Raw genomic sequence first — 20,403 nt, 5'->3', positions numbered from 1 at the left:
TGTTGAGCATGAAGTGACTGGGATAAGAATCAGCACTTCTAAATCCACGGTCATGTTTTTTTCTCAAAAAAGAATGGATTGTTCTCTGCATGTGAAGGGGAAGCAACTACCTCAAGTGGACGAACTTAAGTAACCTGAAGACTTGTTCATGAGAGCAGCAGGGATCACAGGATTGACTTTGTACCAAATTGTGATGGTGAAGTGGAACTTTAATCCTAGGATGAAAGTCTCAGTTTATCAGTAAGCCTACATCCCATCCTCATCTATGGCCCTCAATGTTAGCTACTCACTGAAAGGATGAGGCTACACATACAAACAGTGGGAATAAGGCTCCTTAGTAGAGTTATTTGGCTTACTTTATGGGACACAGTGAGGAGTCTGGCAATCTGAGAAGATCTAAGAGTAAAGTCACTATTCAAGAATAATAGGACCCAGCTGTTGTGGTTTGATTACCTGGTAGGAATGTCTGCTAGGTGCTTCCCAAGAGAGATATTACACTAGGAAAATCTCATAGAAAGGAGGACCCAGTGTGACATGGAAAGCATTGCTGGATATGTGGAAGCCTGGCTAGCCTGCTCAGCTTAACAGTACCATGAACCTCAGTAGGATAAGTAGTTTTACAACACAGATGGATGGACTTCCTAAAAGATGACTATTAATAATATGAATATTTTGAAGCCTTACTGTAAGTGCAATTTATGTTGTTAAGGGGACAAAGAATAAATAAGAAGTTGGGACTGTGTTACAAAGATAGGGATGGACCCTACCCATATGTAAATTTGTAAAGATGATGTTTTAAAGTACGGTCTTATGAATAAACATTATTTAGTTTGCTGGACATAACCATATAAACAATATAAATGAAATTAGCTATGATGTTGGGGATTGTCCACAATTTTTTTAAAAGAGTCCTTTTGCATTTGTGAAAAGAAAATGTAACTTTGATGTGGCCTGAGATACAAAGTGTGGATTATAGGCAGTTACTTCACTGTTGTGAAAATACATATCAGTGCAAAGTCAGATTTTATAACAAATGCGTATGAAAGGTTGGATTCAGCTCTAAAGATTTATTTTCAATATGACTGCAATATAACTCTTTGGCTGGATTTTAGAAAGACTATGCTGCCAAAAGTTGTATACATTTTCTATGATGGATGATAAATAAAGGTAAATTAAAAAAAAAGTGTATCAAAATCTCACAGTCCACCTATAATGGCCACCAATACAAAATTATTTACAGCAAGAAAACTTAACCTTCATACTTATTCATGACAGTTAATTGACCTGCTTAAAATACAAAAGAAACAAGTGGAGTGGTAGGAGAAGGCTGGTAAAGAGCTGATAAAAATCACGTTGTAATCACTGCAACCAAATCGATTTGGTTGCAGTGATTACAACGTGATTTTTATCAGCTCTTTACCAGCTTTCTCCTACAACTCCACTTGTTTCTTTTGTATTTTAAGTGGTTTTGGGGTTTTTTCGGTTTATTTAGTTAATTGACCTGCAACAAAATTACTAGTTGATAACTTCCATAGTTACATAGAAAGAACACAGAATATAGAAAGTATACTTAACTTTTGTCCATGTTATTGTGGTGCATGATTTATCCATAGGGCATAACATTCACTGCCACAATTTACTAGTGCTTCTCCATCTATCTGTAAACACACACACACACACACACACACACACACACACACACACACACACACACACACACACACACACACATATATAAATACATACAAACATATACAAAGATGCAGGAAGAGCAGGACAAGAAAGAGTGGTTGTGGCTGTCACATGCGCAAACTATTATGGGTACAAACTATGCTTTAGAAAAGGTGCTGATTGTTCCCTGAAAACATTATTGGTAAGCATTTCAGTGATCAGTCAGAGACTGTTTGTTAGGGACTGTAGCATGGAAGTATTCTGTATCTACATTTGCTTTATAAGCATTTGTTGAAGATCCCACTGGAGCAAACTCACTGCTGTAGCTGCGCTTTCATTTCAGTTCATGTGCACGGCAAGTCTTCATTTGCAGACACTACCAAACATTCTGCTTTGTGTCTTCAAACAGTTGGAGGTTGAAGTGCCTCCTCTCACAGACACAAGGTACAGGGTTTGACTCTCACCTTTGAAAGGAGAACTGGCTAGGCTTAAACTAGCCCACAAGATCAGCTAATTTAGTACTCACCTGTGAACCTATAAGTGGCAGTAACCCCTTCCCCTGATACTGTTTCACAAAATGTGGAATAACAAAGGCAGTGGATAATTAGTGTTATTATTTCCATTGTACCATGTTACACTTTTCATTTTGTTGATCACACATCTTTAACCATTATTCTACAGTTTACCTCCAAATGCAAGCTTGGAGTTAGCATTAACAAATGCTTGTTCTTGTTATGACATGATGCAAATTATTGTGTTTAATTTTGTTTGGTGTTCAACTATATTAACCTTAAACGACAGATAGACAGGTACATTAAAAAAAAAAAACAAATAAACAGTGGTCTTATGAATATTTTAGTAACTAGAAAAAAATATGAAATTTTCAGTAGGAGTTCACAAATTTGAGACTGTGACAATTTCCCTTATACCAAAATATACACCTTCTACACCATGTTGGGATTCCTGTCTCAAAGACAGACCCAGCAAATAAAAAAAGTAGTGCCATTTGCTTACATATTTGTCACTGAGCTATATGTATAAATGTATCTATGAAGTAGTGTGTGTTGTCAAACATTCCTTACAGCAAACATTTTTCAAATTACTTATTTAATCAAAATGCTGGCTTATCAAAAATGCCAACATTTGCTTTGCGGGTTGCTAGGAAGTGGGAAGAGGGATTTTGCCCTTTCCTCCCTGCTGTGCAGTCTTGGAGTTTATATATATATATATATATATATATATATATATATATATATATATATATATAAATAAATAAAAGTAAGGGTATGGGGGTGCAGCCCTCCCTACACACACACACACACACACACACACACACACACACATACACACACAGACACGGGGAGTGCAGTGGAGCTTACCCCCTGCATAAAACATTTTTTTTTAATTTTGTTCATTTTGTGGTTGATTTATACTAGGTTGATGTAATAGGTCGGCTATGTAGTAAAATATAACTATATGTGTGTGCGTGTGTGTGTGTGTGTGTGTGGTACAGTAGGGGTGTGGGGGCCATAGACCCCACCCACAAATGTTGGAGGGTGAAGACGGGCAAAGTCTCCCTGCAAAAATACTTTAACATTGTAACAGTAAGCTTCAGAATTCAATGTTTTTTTTTTTTACTGGAATCACACTTATACTTTCAAAAGGGAGCCAGAGATACACCTCAAACTGTACACTGACTGCAAACAGCTTCTACACCAAGAAATAAATATAAACTCTTCCACATTTCATGGATTAATTTGTAATAAACGCACAATGAACTACTTCCATGTAACATTAGGAACTAATCGGAAATTACTTCTGCTGATACACTAGTATTACTCACCCTCCCAACCAGGGGCTGATCAGTTTCATTCAGAATAAAGACACCTCTTTTCAGTCCAGTATCATATGGCTTATATGTTCCAGGGGGCCCATCACTACTAAGAGCAGGATCCTAGTACAGGGATAAATGGCACAACATAAAACACTGAGATTACACACTGCAGTCATAGAGCTACTTTTCTTAATGTATAAGATCTAGATCATTCAATGAAGTTATCTACTGTTACGGGCAGGGTTTACCAACTCATATGTCAATGCTGTACTTAAACATAAAGTAATGTGTAACAAATACAAAGCATATTATTTAATCATGTTTATGTAATCCAACATTTTACAAAACCAACATCTTAATAGATTTATAGAAAGTAAAGATAAGCCATCAGTTTCAGCCAGGCAAAAGTACCTGAAGGAATTACAACTTATTTTAATGCAGTTTAAGAGAATAACCACAGACTATTAAGTCCTTTCAAAAATCAGGTTTGTCACATTTAGAGAAACAATCTGTTTTCAGTCTTCTTTATTTTCACTATCCCTCATATAAGAGCACAGTCTAGCTACACACAGAAAAACTCCAATCCAAGAAGGGTGATCTCAGTTTATCATCTATAGAATATGTATTCTTTCCTCCATGACAAACACCAAGTTTACTGAGAAGAATGAATCTAAAAGCACCAAAAGAGCCCACAAGTTGATTGTTTAACTGTTTTTTGTAAATATTTTGATGTGAGAAAAATAATACACAAGCTAGATTTTCTGTCTGTACACAGAAATGCCCTGCAATAGGATTAGTCAAGACAGAGCAGTCTAGGCATGTAATGTAAAGGTGTGATGCAAGGTTTTTTGCTAAAGTCACTAATGCATGCAAAGGCATATACAGAGATGACAAAATGTAATCCCAAATACACAGATTTCCATGTTCTCATTGTGCAAAGTTATATACTAGAACAGCATTCCACACAGTCTATACCATCAGGGGTGATAAAGGAGCATCTGCTCTTTATCCAGTTAGGTTACAGCTAATAGCTTGTACACAACAGGCATGACATGCACAAACAAATTATACCTGCCATTCCATGTGATACAGAAAAACAAACAAGAGTAAGATGGGTGTGAGGTAAGCTCTCACACACACACACACACACACACACACACACACACACACACACACACACACACACACACACACACACACACACACACACAGTGGGTAAAAATGTACTGCCTTAACTAAGAAAAGGTCCATCAGGCTGAGTTCAGTCCTGACCTGCATTTCAATCAATGATTTCAAAGAATGACCCAAGACATTTTGCCATTAGAAAACAGATCTGATATCATCATCAGCAGTTTATATGGAATGTTGTAAGAGTTCCGGGGGTTACTATTAGATGGACATGTGGAAGGGCAGACACAAAGATGACCTACTGGTAAGATAAACATTTCCCATATGAGGTATACTGAAGTAAGGACATCTGCAGCTATAATTAAAACAATGCACAGCATCCATACATTGACTGCCAGAAATGGTTCTCTTCTCAATGGATTAACACACCCAAATGAGAGAATTTACTGAGTTAAGTGGGGTTTTGCTGTATCCACCCCTCCAGATCTGTTAGCAAGTGCTCCTCAGAGATCTATCTTGTGTCAGTTGTTATTTTCCTTTTATGTTAACTCAGTGTGGAAGCAGTGTTGCAGAACAGGTACAGTTCAGTATGCTGATGATTCAGTTTTAGTAGTTTCATCTCATTATTTGCTTTTCTGCATTTTTTATGTTTTTACCTCATGTCGGCACTCAGCATTACAAGTATTAACATTTCAATAGGGAGCATTCTTGGAGGTCTAAAGCATGGATCTAAATGAATATTAACTTTAACTGCTACCACTTCAGCAAGTAATCTAAGAGGGGTTTCATCAACAGAATCTTCATCAATGTTCAAACTGTTTATCATGGTTGCCATATGGCAGCAAAAAATAAGAATGTTGGCTCTTAATGCACAGGGTAAAAGACTGCCTATCCTCTAATTACTGAAAATAAAAATGATACTTTGTTAATGTACTGTTATGTGGTTGTGCAGTGTAGTTTTGACTTCGCTAACACAAGATCACTTTGCTAATCTCTTGCTTACAGGATTACGATATATGCTGCTAACCCATGCAAGCTAGAACACCTCTGTTTATATGCCCTTGCTTCACTAGCCAGAGTACTACCAGTGAACTGCTTATCTAGTTCTCTATAATCTTTCTAAGCACATCCACATTATTTACCTGTTATGAACCCTTAAGTTAAGTCAGGGCATCTGTCCTCAGAACTTGTAGAAGCAGGCAAAAGGGTCCTATGACAAGAGCCGGAACATAGTCAAATGAGGCCTTAGACTGGGTAATGTACCTGTATCGTCCCCAGCCATACATGTACTCAATTACTTGGTTGTTTATCCCCGGTTACCATAAAACACTGTTCAGAACAGTATATGTACACACTATTTTCTTCTTTGCCTTTACAATGATCAAAGAGATAAAGATTTAATTTAAAACATTTATTTTAAATTTTACAACAAAATAAAAAAACTCAAAATGAAAACAGACTTATGAGAAACAGTAAAATTCTCTTCTCTTGAAACTCACATTTATTGAAAGTGCATCTGGCAAGCTATTAAAGTGCAACAGACACACCCAGATTCATAGAAATACTGCATATGCTGAAGCACTAATTAGTGACTGCCAGAAGGGTGCAGGGGATTCAAAAGACCACGTGTAGCATATCCGCTATCTGCCTGGGACAGCCCAATGGCTGCAAGTATTACTTTTAAGGGGCAGCCCAGGAATACTGTCTGGTAAAGTGACTTGGTCAGATTCGCTCAGTAGACAAATGAAGGCCGCGGAAATCAAACCCTCCACATCAGGAAACAGTTCATAGCCTTATTCATCTACCCTAAGGGCCAGACAAACTTTATTGTAGTCCAAAAGAATGTGCTTCACAACCATATGCATGCAAAAAACAAGCTAAATTAAAAATTTATTCAGAGTTAAAACTTAAAAAAATAAACTTGCAAACTTCATGCTATTCAGTTTATTTTTAACTAAATAATAAATACAGTACCAGTAATCAAGGAAACTAAGGATCATACCCAAAGACATGGCTCATATGATGATGTTCCTGTTTACAACAATCTATTCCTTTCTTTAAGCCATAATTAATCTGGGATCCAGGAACAAGGTACAGACACACATACACACAAACAGCTGCAACCAGCAATTGCAACCCACTGTAGGAATCTTTACACCTCAGATGTCTGCTTGCAATCAAATTTCAGCTGCTGTTTTGAGGACCGCGAGAATCATACAGTACAGCCCAATGCACCCCAATGCCCTCCCAACCTCTTAGTCCAAGAATCAGAAAAAATACCCAAAATCAGGAACAGAGTACTGTTCTAATATTCATACTACATTGCTAGTATAACAGGTTTTGCATTAGCAATCAATTTCTGAAGGATACATAGTCTGAAACTCACTTTTGTCATTACTTAATGACTGCAGTCTACAACACATTAGAAATAAATACAAATTTTACAAGGAACAGACCACAATTATGAGGCAAATATTGGTTGATAAATATGACCTCTGTGTGCACACAGGCGTACACACACTCTGATCAAATACAGCCACTTATAGGACTGGACACCTCAGACTGATTGAGTATCAGTTTTCTGTATTTTCTTGCTGTACTTAACTGTTTTCTGCCTAAAAGCTGATTTTTCCAGCACTTATTGTGATTTAAAAGCTTGTTTTTTTCACTTATTTGACTGCCTGCACTTTTAAAATTTTTTGTTTAAATAAATTGTTTAACTGTTGTAGGCTACACATTAAAGTGCGATAGCCTTTTCTGATCGCTTGTAGTCATTTAAAGCTGTTTTAAGTGTACTTTTTACTGTTTTTGCCTTATCTTTTCAAAAGAAAAAAAAATTCTTGTTTCCCACCTTTCTAAGCTAGTACAGTCCAGTTTTCAGGCTAGTGCTGAATTCAGGGCTGTGTTACAAGTTTCTGGGTTGCCCATACCTTGCTTGGATAGAGGGAAGTTTCTCTGTTCACCTGTGAGAGAGGGGAACTTTGAGCAGCCATCTGTCCCTGGAGGAGTGGTTCCAGTCCAGAAGTTAGTAGTTTAAAAACCGTGTTTGCAAGGTTTTGTGCAGCGGGCAGCACTGGTTATCTAGGGTTAAATTATTTCCGGCTCCACTAAGTCTCCTCTTTAGTTTTTCCCTTGAAAGTAGTCTAACTCTCAACCTAAGCACTCAAAAAGCATCCTACAGTCCAGCAGTTGCTCAGACCTAATAGCAAGCACTAATATACCCCGACACTTGACTGCCCAGCAGGGCAAGGCTCTTTATCCACCCCCTCACCAACCAAGCGACTAAGCAGCTCACCCTACTATTCAGGCATAACCAAAGGGCAACTTCAGGTGTACTCTCCAATCCAGCTGGTGAATCTGGGTATCCTGAGGCAATGTTACAACTGCCTCATGTACACAGACAGCCCTCTCCTCCTACCACAAAATACTACCATATGCGACAATATCAACTATACAACCAAACTGGAGGCTAAGGTCTCTCCACCCAAGACTGGAACAGACAGTCATGAGGACAAGGTTAACACTTGCACCACACCTCCAGCCTCACATAGACCTACTAAACCAGCACTGGCAAAAAATACACATAAATACACAAAATCATACTCGGAGGCTCTAATAAAAACCTGCAAAAGCATCAGAGAGCTCCAAAGCAGACACCCACAAAACCTGCACCTCCCGTCACAAACCAGACAACACATAAAACACAAAATCAATGTGCCGCACAATCACAGCCCTTAAGGCAAAATAACATACCTAAGACACTAGTAATAGGCGGCTCAATAGTCAGGCACACTGACGCCCCACTCACTAGGCTGGACAAGGAGAAGGTTACTGTTAGCTGCCTATCGGGAGCCAGAATCCGCCACATAACACAAGCACTCAGGTCACTCCAGAACAAGTACAAATATGACTCTGTCATTGTTCATGTTGGTGTGAATGACCTGAAATGTACCTCCCTGGACTACATGAAAAGAGACATGGAAGTGCTCTCTGATCATGTAGCCCAGGCGGGTATGACCCTGACCCTGAGTAGCATCCTGCCCTCACCAAGAATGATACCTCAGTATAAAGAAAAAAATGATCAATTTCAACAATTGGCTAAGCTTCTGGTGTCATTCAAAGGAGATCCAGTGTCTGTCAGCCTTGGATGTCATGCTCGACAAGCCGTGTTGCTTCGCAAGAGACGGCTTGCACATGTCACCCCTTGGCTTTTGAATACTGGCCAAGGCTCTTGCTGCCCCCATAGTGCCTTTTTTAGGCAAGGCTCAAAATTCAAACCCACCACCATAAACAGCACAAGTAAAAAAATGAGGGTTATGCTACTCAATGCCATGAGTTTAAGTCTCAAAATGCATGTGCTCGAAGCACTCCTAAGTATGGAAAACGTCGACATCTGTGCAGCAACTGAAACCTGGTTTAAGGCTCCAGAGAGCACTCCAGCACTACTGGGCTACAACTCATACCACACATTTCGGCCACAGAACATGGACCGAAACACAAAAGGAGGAGGTGTATCCATATTCATCAAGGATACTCACACGTCCAGGTTAGTGGCGTAGCATGATACCTCTGAGATCATCCATGTGCAACTAACATCGGGCAAATCTGCAATGCAAATTGTAGCCTGCTACAGATCTCCCTCCATGACCCAGGACCACCACTCTGCCTTTCTGGAGACACTGGAAAACATGAAGGTCCTACCGGACACCCTGATATTGGGCGATTTCAATTACTGTACCATTAACTGGGAAAACTACTTGAGTACAAACTCCCAGGCTCAGCGCTTCCTGGAATTTATCAACTCAAATGCTCTGGATCAGCTGGTAAACTCCCCTACCAGAGGCCACAACATATTGGACCTGGTCATCACCAACATGGGTGACAGGTGTTCCATACCGGAGGTCAACCCGTCACTGGTTAGATCAGACCATAAACTAATCAGCCTGGATGTCCACACCCCACCACCACCCCCAACCAAGGAAACCACAGTGAAAAACTTTTCTAAAGCAAACTTCACCTTACTTAAGGCAGAGGTGGTAAGTTTCACAGCCCCCACGCTAAAGGATAACACTGCCCAAGATGCAGAATCCTTTACAATTGCACTCTATGAGCACCTACAAGGATGCATGGATCGTGCCATCCCTAGCAAGACCAAGACTTACTCCCCTAAGAGAAGGAAACCAGTCTGGTGGACCCCTGCCAGAAACAGGTTATACAACAGAAGGAGAAAACTAGTTCAGAAAAAAAGCAAATCCCAAGAAGGAAAGACATCCCTGATCAGTATCAGTAAGAAACTAAGGTCCCTCATAAAATCATCCAAGGCTAACTTCAAAAGAAAAATAGCCAAGGATTCGAAAGATAACCACAAAGCCTTCTTTAGCTATGTCAAGAATCTAAATGGCAACTTGCAGATATGCTCTGAGCAAGTGCAAAATGGCACAAAATATACTGAACCTACTGATATTGTCAACATACTAGCAGATAGATTCAGTGCAAACTCCACCTCCCTCTCACCTTCAAAAGGGCCCACAACAATACCGGAAAAGTGTAGTGCCCCGGACATCACAGAAGCACATGTGAAAACAGCCCTTTCAAAAGCCAAAAACACATCATCAATGGGGCCACATGGTGTCCCAGGCTGCATCTTGCACGAACTACAGAACGAACTAACCCCCCACCTAAACACGCTGTTCAACCTCAGCCTCTCCACAGGCTATGTGCCCACAGAATGGTGCACAGCAACGGTTATTCCGCTCCACAAAGGAGGGGCCACAACTGACCCTGGTAACTATCGTCCCATAAGCCTGACTAGCCTGGTCTGCAAGGCTATGGAGCGCATCATCATGGAACTCATCGACAAAGACATTGGGAACCTCCAAATACTTGACCCGACCCAGTTCAGCTTTGTTAAGGACAGATCATGCCTACTAAACCTGGTTAACTTCTTCGAGACAGTCACCAAGGCCATAGACGAGGGAAAGGTGGTTCACACAGCCTACCTTGATCTCGCCATCACGTTCAACACCATTCCTCACTCGGGTATTATAGAAAAACTCACCAGCCTGAACATAAACCCCTACGTCACAAGATGGGTTGCCAACTGGCTTACAGACAGAACTCACACGGTAAGAATAGCGGGCTCCAGTTCCGACTCTAAACCAGTCACAAGTGGTGTAACGCAAGGCTTGGTTCTGGGACCTCTGCTGTTCAGCATATATTTCTTAGAAGTACAGGCAAACACAGGAGGACTATGGCTAACCAAGTTCGCAGATGACTGCAAACTTGGAGCCATAATTGACTCTCTGGCTGACACAGACATCCTTCAAAAAGGCCTTACTGCAACAGACACCTGGTGTCAAAGTCATGGCCTCAAGCTAAATGCCAAAAAATGCATAGTCATCCCGTTTGGGAAAAACAAAACACCCACGAATTACCACATAGGTGGCAGCCCCCTTAATATAGAAGATGTAATAAGAGATCTGGGGACCCAGGTAGATAGTAATCTCTCCTTTGACAATCAGACTGCCAAAGCAGTTAGGAAATCCTTCTATGTGGCCCATCTAATTACTAAGGGGTTCGCATCTAGAAATAAAGAGGTTATAGTGCCCCTCTACTCGTCACTCATCAGACCCATCATAGAGTACAATGCCCCATTTGGGATATACCTCACAAGACACTTCCGACAACTGGAAAGACCACAAAAGCACCTCACCAAGAGGATTACTGGCCTCAAACAAATGTCCTAAGCAGCCCAACTGAAAAAACTCCAGCTGTACTCAGTGGCATATCGTTTACTCAGAGGTGATCTCTGCCTGACTTACAAAGCCATGTCCAACTCAGAATTGATGGACATGCTCCACCTAAAGAAATCCAAGTCACTGTGAGCCACGCGCTCTAGTGAGCTAAACCTCACTACAACAATAAATAGAACATGCTGGAGGGATAGATTCCTGTCACAGAGACTCCCCATGCTTTGGAACAAAATTCCTAACTACATTAGGCAGAGCCCCTCACTAACACTCTTCAAGAGAAGCCTTGACGAGTGGATGTGTAACAGAAAATACACCCCGGGATCATTTCATTGGCTCTGCTTGACAGAGGCTCAGTTAATTAATCAATGGGGCGGCGAAAGCTGACACACTCTGGCTAGGCTTAAAAATGCCCTCAGGCAGATAGCCTAGTACCTACCTATGAACCTATAAGATATCTGCTGGAGAGCAGGTGAACAAATAAATAAATCCATATGTTTCGCCCAGAATGTATACATAAATAATGGTTAAGAAATATATCTCAGCTCAATGTTGTCAGAACCATATACTGCAAAACTAAAGGCCCAGAAATGCATCTCAGCTCACTAATGTCAGAACCATACAGTGCAACTCAGTGCAGCTATGTTTTCCACACTGAATTTCTTAGTTCAAGAATCAGAGATAAGGACCCCAAATCAGGAACATATTTTAAATAATTATTTTATACATTTATAAAACTGTTAGAAAAACAAACTGTGTATTAGCTTGCATTATCTGAAGAATATTAAGTGTGAAGTTCACTCATCTCTCACTGTTTAGTGGCTATAATATACAAATATTTGCCAGAAAGCCACAAATTTTACTAAGAACAACCCACCCCTCAATTTCTTTCCTCAACAATTTTGGACAAAGCAAAAAATAATGGGAGGATAAATGCCTAAAACGGACAAATTTTAAATATCATGGTTCACTGTATATTTACCTACCAGATCCATGGTAAACATGGTAATGTCTTCAGCACAGCAATATACAAGCTTTTTTTAAAGACTATGCTAGTACAATGTTACAAGCTTGTATGATATTGGCTGGTTTTGACTGTGACAAGCTCCAGGAAGTATTTCTTTCACTGGCTCTCCATTTACTGATGTTAATGGGCCCCCAAGTAGCACCAGAACCTGAGGTTTCCTTGTGCTGATGATATAAGGGAAAGAAGAGAAAGGACTAACAGTGGTATAAAATACCCCCACTTTAAAACTCCCTCCCTTCTAATAAAAAGGAAATCAGTTTTCATCCTGTATACAGATCTAGGACTAAGGACTGAAGAATGCTTTTTTTTCACACACACACACACACACACACACATACATATATATATACATACATACATATATATATATACATACATACATACATACATACATACATACACACACATATCACCCGCAATCATGTGCTGCTCTATATTCAGGGATTTCTCCAAGACCAATTATTTATTATTTCCTGATCTTACTGACAATCACAAACGGTGCAGCTCCTCAATAAACCTTGATGAGATAACAAAACTGCAAAACTCAGAAGTTGAAATGAGGAAAGGCTTGCTGAATATGAGACTGCACAAGAAGAGATGTTTCAAAAAATAATAGAATTAGAGGACAGAGCACATAGAGAGAACCTGAGATTTAACTGTTGTGCCTGAGAAGCTGGAAGGAACAGAATATATTAATTTCATGAAAGCACAAATAAGAAAGTGGACTGGTATTTAAACTGCAATATTACTATTCCTCCTTTACTTGAACCTACCTGAAGTATCAGGAATGATTTTAGGGTGACATGATCACATTTCTAAAACAACATTGTTGTTCACTTCAACATATTAATGGGGACTCTAAAACATATGCCCTACTTCATAGGTTTATAGGTACGTACTAGGCTATTGGCCCTAGGGCTTATATAAGCCTAGCCAAACAGTACCCTGGCTTTTGCCACCCAAGAAAATTATTTTCCTGTGCCCCTGTCAAGCAGAGCCACAGAAGTGATCCCCGGGGTGAATTTCCTATCTCTCATCCAATCATCAAGATTTTTCTTGAAGAGTGCTAATGAGGAGCTTTGTTTGATATAGATAGGTGGTTTGTTCCAGAGTATGGGAAGTCTCTGAGACAGGAATCTATCCCTCCAGCATGTTCTGTTTATTGTGGTGACAAGGTTTAGGTCCCTAGAGCATGTAGCTCGGAGGGATTGGGATTTATTTACGTGGAGCATGTCCAACAGCTCTGGGTTTGACATAGCTTTGTATGTTAGGCAGAGATCGCCTCTGAGTAGGCGATATGCGACAGAGTAAAGCTGGATTTTTTGAGACGGTCTGCATAGAGCATCTGTTTAAGGCCAGTGATCTTCTTTGTGAGGTATTTCTGTGGCCTTTCCAGTTGTTGTAGATGTCTTATGAGGTACATACCAAAATGGGCGTTGTACTCTATAATGGGTCTAATGAGTGATGAGTAGAGGGGAATAATGTTTGGAAAAATACTCAGGAGAGTGGAAGAGGAGGGAGAGAGTAAGTAAAACATACTTTTTTCTTAACGGTATTACTTAAGTGGTGCATGATTTTATCTGCATGTTACAAAATAAATTTTTTTAGTGTTATTTTTAAGTATAATGCGGATACCAATCTAAACATGTGCTTCTATTTATTCTTTTTGTTTCTTTCTCTCTTCTCTCTTTCTGCTTGTTCAGTTTTAAGAAATGTAGGCACTGGAATGTAAAAAAGGGATTTTGTTAAAAGAGCACGACAAAAGAAAATTAATGTGCTTTTTCTTATTCTTGCATAGGGGAATGACTGGATTAAGTCATTAGCTTTATATAATAACAAGTTTTAACAGAATGCAAGTAAATGAAAAAGAATATTGAATTTTATAAAGTCTTTTTTTTTAGTAAACAGTCCTGTATCTGGTTCTCATGTCACTAGCAGACAATCTGATAAAATGAAATGGCTTGGAGAAAATGTTTTCTGAAAGCATTTAAGTGTTTTCCTTGCTGGGAGAGCTACAAAGATAAGGCAAAACCAGACAGCACTTAATTGGATCACAGGCTCTACCATGCGTCTTAGCCTGGATAATCTTTCTTTCTGTTTCGCTCAAGTCTGTGTATGTAGCTGTCAGTTTGTTTAATTATTTATTTTGTTTATTTACATTTGTTTATCAGGAGTGTCTGACTGGGTCAAGAGCCAGTTTTCAGTGGAGGCCCAGGGAGAAAAGCTCCTCATTACAACATTTATAGATTGAGCAGCACAGATAACAAACAATCGTGGAGTACAACACAAATCTGAGATATACAATACAAGTCAGTGGCGTACAATACAAGGAGTCATATAATTATTGAATTAAAATAAAAAACATTAGTAAGGCACATGTGTATTTAGTTATAGAGAACAATTTTTGTTTGGAACTTTTGTTCCTATTAAGGGGATAAAATGGAAGTTAAGTACTTACCATAACTTGGCATCTATGTTGTCCAATTGAATTATGCCTCACTACTGGGTCTACAGATCCAGCCTCAGATCCGACTCGGCCACTTCTCAAGACTTATGATCCGAGCCTCAAGCTCCTCCCTCCCCCATAATGCCCTACTCCTTCTTTAACCCCTCAGATTGAGTTTGCTGCCCTCCTAATGTTAATTCAGATCTATACCAATGGGAATCAAAAGATATGCGACCACACTGGAGTTGAAACTAGGAACCTATGGATTCCCACATGCTCTCATTCATTCTCAGCTGTTTTAGGCTGGGGGATGGCCAAGTGGGACATGAGGCATAATGAAACTGGACAACACAGATGCCAAGGTATGGTAAGGACTTAACTTCTAATCTGATGTTGTCCATTTCATTATGCATCACTACTGGGTCAGTGTCCCCAGCTAAGTAAGCCCTGGGTGGCCCTCAAGGAAGGATATGCCTGAGCACTGTGGAGCCAAAGGATGCTCTGCTTCTAGAAATAATGTCCAACTTATAATAAGAGACAAACGTATGAGACTTGCACCAAGTTGGTGCTGCACAAATTTCATCAATAAAAGTTCTAGCCAAAAAGGCAGACAAGGTAGACATGGATCTGTGGGAATGAGTTCTAGGGGGATGGGGAAATTGCATGCCATTCAAAGAGTTGATATAGAAATACAGTTGTTAATTCATTCTGCTAAGGTAATTTTGGATACAGCATGACCTAATCTATTTGGTAAAAAAAAAGAGATGAACAACTGCTCAGATTTTCTATGCGGTTTCTTTCTATGTAGATAGAAACACAACTGCCTATGCGCATCCAGCAAATGCAGTATATATTTGCCCTTACTGGAATGATTTGGAAAGAATACGGCTTGGTTAATATTTATCTCTGTGGCAACCTTGGGTATAAAATAGGGGTTCAATCTGAGGAAGACTCTATCCTTGATAAAGGTAATGTAAGGTTTCTGGGAAGATAAAGCTGTAATTCCAACACTCTTCTTGTTGAAGTAATGGCCACTAGTACAATAGCCTTCCAAGACAAAAATATTATATCACATGAGCTCACAGGCTCAAAAGGTTTCTAAGTAAGGCCTTAAAGCACAACAGTGAGATCCCAGGGGGGATATGGATCTTTTATTGGAGGTCTAAGTTGAAAAACTCCTCTCATGAAAGCCCTACATAACCTTGATGTTGAGAGAAAAGACAAAGGATTGCTGAAAATTTGCAATAGCCATAAATTGCAATTTTATGGTGGAAAAACTAGCCCAGTGTTGAAATAGTAAGCTGAGAAACATACGAATATCCAAAATAGGGGCAGAAAAGATATCAATATTCTGTTTTGATGCCCAAATATAAAATCTCTTCCATTTACTACCGTACACTTTTTTGGTAGAGGCTTCTGAAAAGCCAGTATAATCTCTCAAACAGGGTAGGCTAGCCTGGACTTTCAAAGAATCACTGGAAGTGGAGAAACCACATGGTTAGTCTTGGGGATTGGAGATTGGGGGGGGGGGTTGAAGTTCTGACAGATGGGAAATCAGATCCTGCCTGGAATCTAGTATCCATGGAGGATACTGGCTGTGAGACCACAGGAAGGGGAACCGTACCTGATAAGGCCAGAAGAGGGCATTGAGGATCAAAGTGCTCTTCTGCCTCCTGGCTTTCTGCAAAACTTTGTCGGAGGATAAGCATAAAGGAGACCTGAGAGCCAATCGTGGACTAGAACGTCCCTAGGTGACTCACGAGTGGGGGGATCAGAGTGAAATAATTGCTGCTCAGAGGAGAGGCAAAGAGGTCATGGTAAGGTTGGCCCCAATGGCTGAATATCTGATATGCTACTGATTGATTCAGGGATGACTCGAGTGCACTCAAGATAGATCTACTCAGTCTGTCAGCCAGAACTTTGGATTCCCCTGGAACGTGCATTGAAATGAGAAAGTGGTTTGAAGAGATCACCCATTCACAAACCCTCATGGCCTCTCTGTACAATGGATAGGACCAGGTTCCCCCCTTGCTTGTTGATGTATCAAACAATCGACATGTGGTCTGTAAGAATTGCAATCATTCCCAGAGGGAGGAAGTCTTGAAAGGCTTGCAATGAATGAATTACTGACCTCATCTCCAGGATATTTATGTGCAATTTGGTCTCTTTCATAGACCACATGCCTTGAATCATTCTTCCCTGATAATGCCTCCCACCCCACCCAAACAGGAAAGCGTCTGTGGTCACTGTGGCTATAGATAGCAGGGGAGTTAAGGTTCTGCCGAGATGGAGGTCATTTGTAATCATCCACCACTGTAGAGGATACCTGCAGATCAGAGGGAGTCTGATGACAGCTGACAAGGGATAATACAGAATATACCTTTGGACCGCTAGGGTCCACTGGAGGACTCACATGAAAAATCTTTCTAATGGTACCAGAAGATTGGCAGCTGACATGAAGCCTAGGGCCATCTGGACCAGGTGAGCTGGTGGGTTTGGGGCATCCAGTAACATTTGTACCTGCTGTCTCAATTATCCTATTCTCTGTGGAGTTAGGGAAGCTATTTGTGTGAGTGTGTTTAATTGCATCCCTATAACCTCTATGTCCTGTAGAGGAGACATCTTTAACTTTGCCAAATTCACTGTAATTCCCAGGCAATTGAAGAGCTGTAGCAAAACTTGGATGGCCCAAAGCAGTTGATGCCTTCTGGATGCCGTCAGGAGACAATCGTCTTAGTACGGAAAAGTACAATTGTGTACACTTACCATAAATGTAGATATTCAAGTGTATTCACTGCTGCAGTCCTGACAGCTGTGATTTTCTGCCATGAAAGCCCTTGACCAGCCTGACTACCAGAGAAACTTATTTTGCCTCCCAGGCAGGCAGATGCCTCAACAGACATCAGTACGCTCAGGTATAAAGGGAGCCAGTCTGCATCATCACTTCAGTACTTTCTTGGTCCATAAAGGAGGAGCCTACAGGCAAGTAAAGGAGAATAATGAAAGGGGGTACCTAATTCAGGATAGCCTGGGGAAGTGCCCCAAGGCCGTCAATTTGGTAATTCAAGGCCTACCCAGTAGGCAAGGGGGTAGAGGGGAGGCAAAGAAGACTGCTACAGTGAATACACTTGAACAACTACATTTATGGCAAGTGTAAACAACTGTACTATGTTCTTCATGTTTCACTGTTGCAGTCCTGACAGTTGGGAAGACTCCCAAAGCTTAACTGAGGGTGGATGGAGAGTCAGTAGAGGACAGGATCCCCTGCAGGACTGCAGAGGCAAATCCTGCTCTGGCTTTAGAGAAAGCTGGCAGGTGGCAGTGCTTTGTGAATGTATGCACAGAAGAACAAGTGTCTGCTTCTAGAATGTCTTTGCTGGGTACCCCCTTAAGGAAGCCTGTAGAAGTAGCTGTGACCCTGGTAGAGTGAAGTCTAAGTAAATCTGGGATTATTTTGCCATGATGGCTGTAGCAGAAAGAAATGCAGTGAGAAATCCACTTGGAAATGGTCTGTTTAGAAGCTTGATTTTCCTTCAGATCCGGGGGCAAAGGTTATGAACAGTTTATCTTATTTTCTAAAGGACTTTGTCCTGTCTCGATAGAAATATAACATTCTGTGCACATCCAAGGAGTGCAGTAATCTCTCTTCCTTGTTCTGTGGATTTGGAAAGAAGGTAGGCAGACAGATGGCTTGATTTAAAGACACATTGGTAACAACCTGAGGCATAAAGGAAGGGTTAGTCCTGAGGGAAACATTGTCTTTATGGATGATAATGAAAGGCTCTACTGCCATTTGGGCCTGTAGGTCTGAGACTCTTCTAGCTGAGGTAATAGCTAAAAGAACAGCAGTTTTCCAAGTGAGGAATCTTAAAGAGGCATAAGTTGCAGGTTCAAAGGGAGGCAAAGTCAATTTTTCTAGCACACAGTTGAGGTCCCATGGAGGTGTGGGTTTCTTCCTGGGGGACTTAATGTGAATGATACCCCTAAATGAATTGTTTCAAGAGGGGGTGTGAGAAGATTGGCAGGAGAACAGGAATGTGAGCACAGATGGCTGAAACATTTTTATGAAGGAGTAGGAAAGGCCTTTATCCACTATGCTGGCCAGGTACTCCAGGATGTCTGAAATGTTAGCCGAGTTCAGCTCAAGTTGGTGCCTCTGGCACCAAGCAGAGAATCTTTTCCATTTGGCTGGGTAAGATTTCCTTGTGCTAGGCCTTCTGGATTCCTTCAGAATGTTTTGTACCTGTTGACTTAGTTTGGTGTAGTAGTTAGGTGCTGAGGGATAATCCAGGCTGAGAGGTTCAGGGTCTGCAGATGGGGGAGCACTATCCTTCCTTTGTCTTGGGTGAGGAGGTCTACCCTCTGTGTTAACTGCCACGGTTTCTGATTGGTGAGCTGGAGGAAGAGAAGAAACCAGTGTTGCCTGGGCAAGTTTGGAACTATCAGAATGTCCCTTGGTCCCTCTACTCTGATTTTAGACTTATAGAAGGACTTGAGGCAGAAAAGGTAGGGGTGGGTAAGTGTAAATGAAGAGGTGAGTCCATGGGAAGGAGAAGGCATCTGTTCTTCATGCTGATCCCTTTCTTGTCCTGGTACAGAATTTCTCCAGCTCAGCAATGTCCTCACTGGCAAATAGGTCCATCTGTGGGGTACCCCATTTCTAAGTTATGTTGAGGAAAATATCTAGTTGCAGGCACCACTTATGGGGGGGGGTCTGTCAAGTTCCTAGTGAGGTGATCTGCAAGGGTGTTTTGTACTCCTGGCAGATATTGTGCTAGGAGGTGAGGTCTCATGGAGTGCTGTCTCCTAGACTTGCATGGCTAGATGGCACAGGGCATAGGAGTGTGTACTTCCTTGTCTGTTTTTGCATCACATGGCTGTGGTGTTGTCTGTCTGTACTATCAGCAGCCCTGATATCCATTTCTTATTGAATGTCAGTAAGCCTTTTAGAACTGCCAGGAGTTCTTTCCAATTTATATGCCTCTTCTTAGTCTGGGAATCCCACATCCTGTGGGTCTGGAAATGCTTAGTGCAGGTGCCCCATGAAATGTCTGAGGCATCTGTGGTGAGGGTCTGGCCTTGAGGTGTGAATTTGAAGGGCAAGCCCTGATTCTGGGTGCAGGTCTGTACCACCATGTGAGCTCCTGTTTGAGGCAAGGTATCAGATACATGTTGGTGTCCAGGGGCTGAGTGCTCTGGCACCACACATTCTTTAGATACTACTGAAGCTTCCTCATCTACAGCCTGGCTAGTGGCACCATGAAGACACAGGATGCCATGTACCTTAGAGCTCTGAAGAATTCTTTGACTGGTTTGTACTGTTTGTGCTGTAAGTTCTGGAAGTAGCTGGTCAAAAAGGTGACCTTGTCTGGGGGGGGGGGGGTCTTTTGGAGGGAAGAGTCCAGGAGTGCCCCTAGGAAAACCATCTGTTTGGATGGCACAGCGATGGACTTCTTTAGGTTTAGAGTGACCCCCAAGGAGGTCAGGAGGTTCTGTGTAAAATTCAGGTCTTTGAGATTCTGTGACTGGTCTAAGGCCTGTATTAGGC

General features: G+C 41.1%; 1 protein-coding gene across 1 annotated transcript in view; it reads right to left on the bottom strand.

The window, feature by feature from the left end:
• The window catches only part of GAA (alpha glucosidase), a 475,499-nt gene that overhangs the window by 59,277 nt on the left and 395,819 nt on the right, over positions 1–20,403 (bottom strand). Inside the window, exon 9 of the mRNA XM_044069630.1 lies at positions 3,515–3,625. Within this exon, the coding sequence (XP_043925565.1) occupies positions 3,515–3,625 (111 nt within the window). The remainder of the gene's footprint in view (positions 1–3,514; positions 3,626–20,403) is intronic.

Source organism: Protopterus annectens, chromosome 4.part0 (genome assembly GCF_019279795.1).
Source record: "Protopterus annectens isolate FY-2018-M chromosome 4.part0, PAN1.0, whole genome shotgun sequence".
Lineage (NCBI taxonomy): Eukaryota > Metazoa > Chordata > Ceratodontiformes > Protopteridae > Protopterus > Protopterus annectens.
This window is presented reverse-complemented; position numbering and strand designations above follow the sequence as displayed.